Source organism: Monopterus albus, unplaced genomic scaffold, assembly GCF_001952655.1.
Source record: "Monopterus albus unplaced genomic scaffold, M_albus_1.0 scaffold58.1, whole genome shotgun sequence".
NCBI classification, from domain to species: domain Eukaryota; kingdom Metazoa; phylum Chordata; class Actinopteri; order Synbranchiformes; family Synbranchidae; genus Monopterus; species Monopterus albus.
Genome location: NW_018127938.1, coordinates 473,354 through 484,783, shown reverse-complemented (window position 1 = coordinate 484,783; position 11,430 = coordinate 473,354). Strand labels below are relative to the sequence as shown.

The following is an 11,430-nucleotide window of genomic DNA, read 5'->3' as shown; positions in this document are numbered from 1 at the left end:
GCCCTGGAGCTCTACGTCTCTGACGAGCAGTCACCAGCCACATCGACCTGATCAGTGTTTGATTGTTGTGTCTTGTTGCTTTTCTTCTTTTGTCTCTCCTCTATCCACTCACCCCAACCGGTCGAGGCAGAAGGCCGCCCACCAAAAGCCGGGGTATGTCGGAGGTTTCTTCCGTTAAAGGGAGTTTTTCCTCCCCACTGTCACCAAGTGCTTGCTCAAGGGGGATTTGTTGGGTTTTCCCTATGTAATAGTATTGATAACAGTAAGGTCTAGACCTTACTTTGTAAAGTGTCCTGAGATGACTTTTGTTGTGATTTGGCGCTATACAAATAAAATTTGATTTGATTTGATTTGAAGTGTGCTAGAGTGTGTGTCTACTGTATGTGTTAAAGAGGCTGAGGAGGTGTTGTGTATTCAGTGTCGATTTTGTAGTTTGCCAGTTGTACGATCGTAGATGTGAGCAGATGGTTAGACAGACAGAATGACAGGAAGTAAAGGAGAATATGTGTTTGCTCATTTGTTTCTATTAGGCACTTGCTGTTGTGCTTGTGTGTAGGGATAACACTCTGTGCATTCATTTTTGTCTTATGCAACGCCTCTTAAGTTGTCCTTCCTCCACATGATGCATGATATCCCATTTTTTGTACAAACTCAGGTGTAAGTCTGATTAATTATTTTGTTTATTTTACAAAGTATAAAGCTGCCACAAGCCCCAAAATACATGAATAAACTACAGATGCCTATAAAGATGCATGTTTAATCAGTAGTGATAATAATACATTATTGTTGGCTTCAGTAAAGTTCAATGTTAAAAACCATAGAGTTTCACTGCCTCTGCACATAAATACTGCAGACAAATTTTTATAGTCTCTTTACATATAAAGTGATTTTATCCCTATTTGTTTTTGTGCCCTTTCATTCTACACTACAGCTCAAAAGTTTCAACACATTTTCCCAATGAATTGCATTTGAAAGTGTCTCCAAACTGTGGACACAGTTAAAATAAAATGAATAAAAATATTAAGAACTCAAATTATTTCTTTAAAAAAATGTCATCACTAATACACTTAAATGAAATAATGAATAAAATCCACCACATCAGAGCCTTTAGCTCATTTTTTTCATCTTATTCATAGACAGACTGGAGAACAATCAGCGCATAACGCACATTTTTTCTATTGTAAGCGTCAGTGTTTTTGTTTGCCTTCTTCCTTCAGGGTCTCTGCTGACGACAAATAACATAAATCACGTCATTAGTGAATCATGTCTGAAATCAAATAACACAGTGTCTCTTGAAGGAGGATAATTTGTGTTTGTTTTAGATGATAATTGCTTGAGAAGAGCTGCAAGGTGTGCAGCCACTGAACGCAAGTATTGTATGAGCACAGCCAAGCCTGATGAATGAACTGGAGTCAACATGGTTTGTAATTCATTATCATTTTTGTTAGAAGGCATGTACAAATAAACTGTTAGTCAAAAATTCTTCTGGAAAAAAAAAACTTTCAAGGTTCTCTTTCTTACACCCGAGACTAAATAAAAATTTGTTTTGTTTTGCGCTTCTTGTACATGACTTGTAGCCCTAAGTGCAGTTTTTGTCCCTTTCCAATCCAGTCAGGGAGAGCTAGCTGTGTCAGCAAGTATATAGAGGGTTATGCAGAGATAAAGACAGACAGGTAATTGTGCTGGTTGTGGTAGAGTGCTCTCTCTTGTTCCTCTGCATAGCACCCAAAGAGATTTGTCAATTTTTAAGTCTGGCTTAGTCAGCAGTTGATAACAAACAACCTCAAAGTCACAGAGTGTGATGGTGTGACCTCAGCGTGTGTTTGTCTGACTTTGAGCATAGCATGGCATTTTCACATTTGGATTATTTTGACGTGTCATACATCAGGACTCCAACGACTTAATGATCTTCTTTTTATGTTTTTTTCTATGACAAATATGTGGTATTTTTTTAAATAGTAGGAATTTGATGTGTTGCCGGTACAGCTTCTTGCTTTCATGCATGATTTTCAGTGTTAGTATGACCATGAAACATGAAGTTGTCAAGTATCTAATGCTGAGATTTCTGGAACTACACTTAAAAAACTTAAATATTAGTGTGAACATTCATTAACAATACTTAGGATGATCCACAGACCTCACTGTGAACTACTTTCTACCGATCAGATGTGGTGTCAGAAAATCATGGATAGTTAGCTTTTTTTCACATTTTAATTTGGGTAAATTAAGCCTTTAAACAATCATTGTCTAGTTTTTGGAAAATGTTCTTTATAAAGGTTAAAAAAAACTAATCAAAAACTAAATTGCACTGAAGCTCAGAGTCGAGCTAACTTTACCATACAGACTTGAGAACTTTTCATCTAATTCTTGTCTAGAAAGCAAATAAGTTTATTTTCAAGTTTATTTTCAACTAAAAATAAGTGTCAAACTAGTCATTGAAGAATATTAGTTCAATGAATACATCTGATTACCTTGTCTGTTTTCCTCTTCACTCCTGCAGTTGTGGACCCACATAGCCAGTTCTCCTCCCCCCAGCCCCCTGCAGCCTCTTTGGTACCTGCTTCATCAGACCTGCTGTCAGCACCTCTACGGCGGAGAAAAGAGCGCCCTCAATTCTTGAACCTCACTGATGTGGAGATGGCAGGTGTTCTGCGGCCCAAATTAGGACGTTTGGACAGCCCCAGCAACCGTTACGCCGGTGACTGGAGCGGCTGCGGTGAGAGCTACTTCCCTTCTGAAATTCTGCTGCCTCTCAGCAAAGAGGAGGCAGACTACGATGATGTGCCCTCTGAGGATACAGAGACAGCTGAGGAGGGGCAGGAGAAGCCTGAGGATGAGGAAGAAAATAAAGGGCAGAAGGTCATGAGCCCTGATCCCACGGAGCAGGAGCAACCTCCGAAAGGGGAAGAGGTGAAGGAGGAAGAAAAGGAGGAGGAGGAGAAGCCACTTGAGAGCGATGATTCAGGAAACGGACAGCTGTTAGAGGACGAGAAGGAGGACAAGGTGTGCGACCACATCTTGCCACCACCGCTGCCTAAAGATCACACTTACCAAGCCTATGTGAAAATTCAGGACATCAGCCCTGTGCTGAGCAGCAGAGTCAACCTGAGAGACCTGCAGGAGAGCATCGACACCCTGATAGGAAACCTGGAGAGAGAGCTCAACAAGAACAAGCTCAACATCGGTTACTGATTCCTCATACACACACACACACACACACACACACACCCTCGTAAAGTATGGTGAGGTTTGGGGAAGACCTTCTTACCAATCAAGGTGCTTTGGGATACAGCCACAGTGTTTCCATGGAGATCTTGTGACATCACCATGGCAACATCTCGTGCAGTGCTGCTGTAAAACCCTTAAGGGTACAATGGAAAGAAATGTAATAGGGTACGTCTGGCATTTGTACCTTACCATACACATTCCTCATGTGCTTGTTTTTTCTTTTATTTTGTTGAGTGTCTTACCTTATGTTGTTGTTGCTGGTTTGTTTCTCTTCTTATTAGAAGAACCCATTGACCCCTCAGGGGTTTAAAAGGTGCCTTAATTGTGTGAAGGTGATAAGTCGAGATGAAAATAGACCCTGGAATGAAATGCATCCCCTTCTATGATCGTGGTACAGCGTTGGCAACCAACAGTATAACACGATGTTACAAAAACATATTCATACATTGACAGGTATGAGTTCACCCTGGGTACTAAGGGGCTGTACTCATGCATGCTTTTAAGCAGTGACATGAATGTTAATATTTGCAAAGCAAAATTAGTGATAGACAATATTTATGTGGATACATTTTTGTAACAAAACATCTCAATACTTCTAGTTTGGCCAATTATCGGCAGAATCTCTATGAAGAATTTGGCATACATTAATTGGTTTCCTTCAAAAATATACAATGTGAAAAGAAAACAAAAACATATTTTTTGGTTTTATAGTCAAAGTTGCCCCTCTATCAATTTTGGTGGCAGAAGAAATATGGTTAAAGCCGGAACATTAGTGTCTGATGATGAATAAAAAAACTCCAGGATTTGTTTTTTTTAATTCCAGAGTTTAAAGCATCTGGTTTCATCTAGTTTCTGGCCTCTAATCTTATTATATATCAACTGTGGTACTCCAACAATTTTATATTACTTCTCTATAAAACATGAAGACTTGCAGGGGACAGATTAAGAGCAGACTGGTCCAAATTGGGCCATAGCACACATTATGCATACATACATAACAGTTTTTAAAGGTAAATTTTAAATTTGGTGGATTGTTCCTGAGATTATCAAGGGAAATTGTGCTTATTCAGTTTCAGAACAGATTTCTTTATTAGGCAGCAGAGAGTTTTTTCTGTCGAGGTATGAAACGCTAAATGTTATTCAACAATGATGCACTTATAGGCAGACAGTAGTGTAGATTGTCTTTAGATTTCATGCAGTAAAAAAATATTCTACCTGTGGACTGAACTGTGGGAGAAACAGCCGCCACTGAAACCTCCTCAAAAAAGATAAATATGAAAGAACACGAGTTGAAATTTGTGTAGTTTGTGCTGGATTTTCCATGTTTAGACCCATCTACAGGCACATCTGTCAGAGATGCTAACATTCACACAGGCAACTAAAAACAAGACAACATCTGTTTCATGTGACACCATGGTCAGTTTAGTCTTAAAGAAGAAATTTGACATATTTGGGAAGTACACTGTTCTCTTCACTGAGAGTTAGATGAGAAAATTGGTACTACTCTCAGTTATGTACAGTAAATATTAAGCTAGACTGTTAGCTTAGCTTAGGTTAGGTTAGCATAAAGACTGAAAGAATACAGTAGATAAAGAGATAAGAACTTTTTCCTTACAATTTAGCAGATCATTAAATAAAACATTATATGTTTGTTTATTTATTTCAAGTAAAATGAAAATTGTAAAAACATCTCTTTATGGTTGTACAGGCTCTTTATGCTATACTAATCAGATAGCATGACAGTGGTATCAATCTTCTACAGTACCTCTTAGCAAGTAAGCAAATATTTCTCAAAATGTCAGGCTATTTCTTTAGAAACTGCCATTTCACCACCCTTCAGCTTCTACCTGCTTTTGGCTAAACCGTGAAATAGACACAGCCCAAATGTGAAGCACAATTTTCAGACCGGCAGTGGAAACTGTTGGTGAAGGGCTTCAGTTAGTTTGACGTGGCTGCCTAAAGAGACAGAGGATGTTTTCAGCAGTGCAGGGATTCAGAATGATCAGTATTTAACCTATATGTACATAATTATATAAAAGTATTTGGAGTATAATATTTTTACAGCTTCTATTTCAATGGCATATTTAAATACTTCTGATGACCTCGTAGTGTTGAATTGTAGCAATAGTTGCTTTCCTCCCTTTGAGCTACCTGTACACATCTTAATGTGCTGGACTAATGGTACAAATTTAAAATATGATAAAACTGTGCTCTTGCAGAAAGTGATATTGTTATTTTTGGTATATTGTGTATATATTTGATATTGTGTTGTGGACTAAGCTGTGTTCATAATTTTTGGTGTTTTTTTTAAAGGTACTGGACATTGCATGGTCAAAAGCTTTACTGACATAAACAAGGCTCTTTCTCATCTGCCTTTGTGTTTGATATTTATGTGTCAAAAGACTATCTTGTAATGTTTGCTTATTTGTTTGACACCCAGGTCAAAACAGGTCTTCTCCAGGAGACGTGAAGGCAGACAGTCATTCAATCTCCAATTATTTTCTCAATGAATATTTTGCCTTATAAAATATAAAAAAACTGGGCAGAATTCTGGAAGATTTTTATACTGTACAGTGACAATAAATTTCAACAGACAGTCATTCCATCTCCAATTATTTTCTCAATGAATATTTTGCCTTATAAAATACTGGGACTTTTGGCAGAATTCTGGAAGATTTTTATACTGTACAGTGACAATAAATTTCAAACTCGGTCCAAAAATCTGCAATATTTAGTGTATTATTGCATAAGATAAAGGAAAACAGCAAATTCTTAAAGTTTAGAAGCCTAATCTTTCAAATGTTTTCATGAAAAGATGACCAAATTTTCAGTAATCTGAAAATCTAATTTGGGGACAGTGTCTTCACCCGGTTACAAAATTTAACATAGCTTGAAAAAGAATAACCTGGTTAGATGGACGTTTGGTGTGGAGTTTGCTTTTTTATTCATATTTTTCATGTCACTTTTCTCTGTTTTTCCAAACCTGCCCTCCTACGTGGCATCTGTGCATGATTCTGCTGCTCTCACTCTGGTGGGAGTGAGATTCAGCAGGGCTCTTTTCAAACCATCAGACAGCACGAAACAGCCAGGGCCTCATTTTAAAAAGCCAACGTGTGGCACCAGCTGCACTTTGATAAATCTGAGATTGTAATTTGCGGATTGCCTTTCAGATTTGAGCTGCCTTCCTGCCTCCACAGCATCAGTTTGACTAATATGCAACTGGCCTTTGAGCTCCCTCCTCTCTGTCTGTCACAAAATAAATCAACAACAAATATCTGCATTACTATTTTGTTTTAATATGTCTTGAGATCTTTGTTCTATGGAGAGAACCTGTCACATGGAAAGCACAGCTAAACAACAGAAAACTGTATTGATCCTGAGAAATGTATGGTCATAATAAAGTATATTATTTTACATTCTCCATTGGCTTCTGTGTGTTTTGGCGAGTGGTTCAAACTTCATTATTGCTTCTTGGTTTCTCCTGTAACCTCCTAACATGTAAATTAGTTTTATCTCAGACATTTCCTTAGTTTTTATTACATGTATAAGTTTGGTTTTGTTTTCAGCCTTTCCTTTCCTTAACAGAATCTAATCATTTGCATGTGGCTCAGCAGCTATATTGCTCTGGTTGAAATGATTTGACAGTGCTGTTGTACTTTCCCAAACAATTCATAAAACTCTTTGTGTTCTCACTGAAAACCAATGGGAAAAGATAACCTTAACATCAGGACCCTCTGGGGTTTTTTGTAGATTCATCTCTGCTTATGGGAGCTTTATAACCCAGGCTATGTAGAGTACAAATAAATAAGTCAGGGAATTGCCCTTGTTGGCTTGTGGAAATGTCCCAGAACAACTCTGAGCTTCAGGGACATTCCCAGATGCAGCTGCATTTAACCATCCAGTAAAATCCACTGCCGGAAGGCTACACTTTCATTGTGGCTCCAAAAACCAACATTACCACCAACAATTGTGAGATATATACACATTCAGAACAATGTGCACCCAAAAGCAGTTAGTGGAAACAGTTAAATGTCATTTTCAATATGATGTATTTTGTAAAATGAGCTCTAAATTGTGCCCATGTGGCTCTAGCAGAGGTGATACACATCTCTGGCAGCTAGCACAAGAAGCCGGAGCAGCCGCAGGCCTTTTAGAACTAAATGGTTTTCAGCCTTGTTTGATGTCGCTACTGGAGGTTCATATGTTTTATGACTGTGTTGAATAGGTATGGTTTAGTGTAGAAAATGTGCACATACCATGGCCCTGTTTTATACCCTCTCTGAAGTTAAGAAAAAAAACATCTACATGCCTCTAAAGAATCAGACTTTATCTGGACAGAGACAGAGCCAAATATTTCACTGACTGTCTGAAATATGTATAACTTTAAACATGGAGAATGATGTTCCTTTCTTTCTGAAGTTATTTTGGGTCTTTCACAAAGCCTAAATGGGAAAGGATCCACTCAGTTTGTTATATTTATTTCTAACTTTCTGAATTCCATTGTTAAACATCTGTAAAAGGGTTTGACATTATATTTAGATTCAGATGCTGACTCTAAATGCAACAAGTGTCTGTTTTAAAAGTATTTCATCCAAATTTGACTTAAAAAACTGTTATCTTGGCATCAATGAAAGCAAGAGTGAAATCCATATGAAGACAGAGGTAGACATAATAACATAAAGCCTGTTTGGATAGCCACTTGATATTGGGCCACCTGTCGAAGTGAACTCAGCTGAACTTTTGTTCATTTCTAATTTGGGAGAAAGGAGAGACATAGATCTTTTTAGATAAAAGTGAAATCTGTAAGTGAAATCAGATATTTTCTCCCCTTCTTCTTCTTTTTCTTCCCCACCTCTGTTCACCTAATCTCAACTGGCCTTCAAACAAGGAAAGTTATGTTCTTGTCATTCTTTCAATCAACATAAGAGCTGCAAGTCAACAAGCCAACATCAGAATTAGGTTTTTCTTTTGTTTTTGTGCTTCTGTTTGGTGTAGTTAGGTTTAGATGGGTCAATAAAGTCTGAAGGTTTGGGGATATTGTACCTGTTATCTGCTGAACTACTGAGTATTTAAATATTTAAATCATTTTATATGACAAACTAAAGTAATTGACAATAAGTGCAGTATTTTATGCAAGCAACATACAGTCAGCTGCAGAAATCATATCTGATCAAACTACACCCACATTAATAAATGGCAAATGGCCTTATGTTTGCAGTATATAGCACTTTTCTATATCGAAGTGCACTCAAAGCGCTTTACACTATTTTCCATTCACCCATTCGAGCACACCAATGTTCTCTAGCTGACATCACCAGGAGAAACTTGGGGTTCAGTGCTTATCCAGGGACAGGCAAATATGTGAACCAGAGAAGTTGGGGATTGCCCACCATACAATTAGGGAACAACCCACTGTACCTCCTGAGCCACAGCTGCCCCAAAACTAAAATAAAACAGATTAGCTGAGGTTTTGAGTGGATGTGACTGAAACAAATTTTCCCCCCAAACTTTAACTCTGTTGTTTATTTAGACATCAATATTTTATGTTGCCAGGAAATATTTTAAAATCCCATTTTCATGGATTTTAACGCTCTCATTGCTGTTTCCAGAGGAAGAACTGTATCTTGTTCTCAGTGCAAGATGAGAAAGACTCAGCACATGACAAAAACATTGTGAGCTCTCTGGTTTTCAAATCACACAGTCATGTTTAGGATATTCAGTCCTTTTCCATCTTTCACTGGACATTTTCTGAGAACCTCAGGTTGGTTAATATTTCCCACACCTATTCACTCCTTATAAACATGGTAGAACTAAACTTGGGTAATTGCTGGGAGCCTTTGCACACTGACCCTGGGAAGACATACCATACATGCGGTAGCCTTCAATGGGACAGCTATTAAACACATTTTACCAAGGTCCCAGCTTTTTTTTATATGTTTTTGGGGGTCTTTTGTTCCCCTACAGTCCAGCCCCTGTACTTGGCAGCTCATCTGAGAGCCTCTGGGCAGATCTCTTGATGCACCGCTGACAGATCCACCTGTTCTGGACCGCAGTGATGATGAGAGAGCAGACCAGAGGAAAAAGGGGGAGAAGATGAGGAGCGGTGAAAGTGAAGAGCAGAGGGACGGAGAGCAGAGAGGGGCGGCCCTTCAGATCCTTGGGGGCCAAGACTCACATAACGTAGGCCCTCTCCTCTGTCCTCCCTGCTGCCTCCCTCCTCCACCTCCATTGGTCTGTCACTCAGGACTAGACTATTTCATTTTAATAAGGCTAATCCCTTAGAGGTAAGCTGCTCATCACCTCTATCCCTCCCACTCCTCCTGAAGACAGCAATCTCCTTTCAGTGTGAGGACAGGATGAGGGTGAGGGTTTGCTCTGCTTGATAGGAGAGAAAAATGTGAAAGGTGACACTGAAAAGAAGCCTTGACAGCAGCCCGGTGAGAACATTTGGGCCTCACTGGTTAGATAAACCTGCAGGTGGTGCACCTTTAATACTGATTCATCCTCCAACCAGCAGCCTCTAACATCATGCTGATATGAAGGGCGGTGATAACTTTGTTCTCCAGAAAAGGTATAGTAGGTATTTTAGTCTATGTTATCGCCTGCCTCCTGTCAGCAGAGCACTCTGCAGCTGTCAGCAGTTAAACTTGTGTGTGTGTGTGTGTGTGTGTGTGTGTGTGTGTGTGTGTGGGTGGGGGCTGGTGTGGCTCTGTCCAGCACTAACAAAATTCACCTACAACTAGCACCACTAAAACTAAAGTGGAGAATAATGCTAGTCTTCACGAGGGCTTTTTAATAATGTATTAATGCTTAACTTAATCTCCTGGTTTTTCGGTCTTTGCATTAAGCTATGCTAACTAGCCTCTGGCTTCACATCAACTTCCCCCAGCAAACTGAGCAAGCGTATTAAAATGTCAAACTAATAAACTTTATTTCACGGTTGCAAATGGTATACTTTATAAAACTTTTGTTTTGTTTTGTGGATTGTCGTCACTGATGACAGAATGTCAAAGACGGTTCAAAATGACAGATGCCTGAAAGGTTTATGAGAGGTTTGAGATGCCACTCTGATGGGTCTGAATCCTGGTCATATAAAAATTTCTGCATTCAGTGCTGATGATGTGAGATTAAAGCACCTGAAACCTGGATTCTTTTGGTAAAAATAATGTGAGTATTTCCCAACTGAAGAGCAACCTTTGAAGTGGTTCAGACTGCAGAACATTAGTCCTTCACGCTGCCAGGCACAGCAGGATTGAGTGAGAATCTCTTGCCTCAGTGGAAGTCCTTACTCCGAATAATAACAAACTATTTTTTATAGAAAAGCTTCAGAAATACATTACAAAAAGTTATAAACAAGGACAATATAAAGTAAAGTAATAACTAAATAAAACTTTTGAGAGACTCCAAGGTAATTCCTTTTAGCCGGGCTGCTGTACAGGCGTGTGCTGCACTCTGCAGCCACTGGGAAATCTGGTAAAATGACAAAAATCCAAACTGAGATTGGAAAATGAAAAGGAGTCCAAAGGGAACATTCCACTGCAGTGCCCCAGTCACCTGAACTTTTAAGAGGTCAAGGGTCAGCTAATGAAACCTACCACCAGCCTGTCAGAGGTTTTAAAGAGAAACAGCAATGAAATGTAGCCTGAGAATAATTTACCCACTGGGAAGATGCTGATTAAATTCCTTCTTCAAGAAACAGAAATGTCCTTTCCCAGCTAACGTTTACACAAGATGCCAATGTGTTGTTCTGATGGACAAGAAAAGAGAGCAAGAAACAAGTCTGAATATAACTTTCAGAAGCATCCACTTGACTGTTTTCTTCTTTCTTTGTTGTGTTGTTTGTGTTGTCTGTTTCCTGCAAAACCTGTCATGTGTGACTTGTATCTCTCCTTCTGCTGCCGAGGTCCGGCTCAGCTGATGATGTGTGAAATGGGCAGGGTACCGCCATGTTGGGAGAATGTGGCAGCAGACCCTTGCTCCACCCCACCACACTTCATGCCCTCCCCAGCGGGAGCAGCTAAGAGGCCAGTCGGAACAATGCCAAAGCAATGGCTTAATTCACCAGGCCAGATTTACAGCCCCTCCTGCACCTGCTCACATTGTTTCCCAGGATTTGGCTTTAAAAACTTTGAAGAACTGGTGATAAAAATTAGACTGCAGACATTCCATTTTCTAACAACACCTTTACTCAATAATCTCTTT

At 39.2% G+C, this 11,430-nt stretch overlaps 1 protein-coding gene across 1 annotated transcript in view; it reads left to right on the top strand.

Annotated features, from left to right (window-relative positions):
* The window catches only part of syde2 (synapse defective 1, Rho GTPase, homolog 2 (C. elegans)), a 45,244-nt gene extending 39,479 nt beyond the window's left edge, over positions 1-5,765 (top strand). The window contains exon 9 of the mRNA XM_020602697.1: positions 2,501-5,765. Coding sequence (XP_020458353.1) covers positions 2,501-3,192 — 692 coding nt within the window. The 3' untranslated portion in view covers positions 3,193-5,765. The remainder of the gene's footprint in view (positions 1-2,500) is intronic.
* Positions 5,766-11,430: the final 5,665 nt, after the last annotated feature.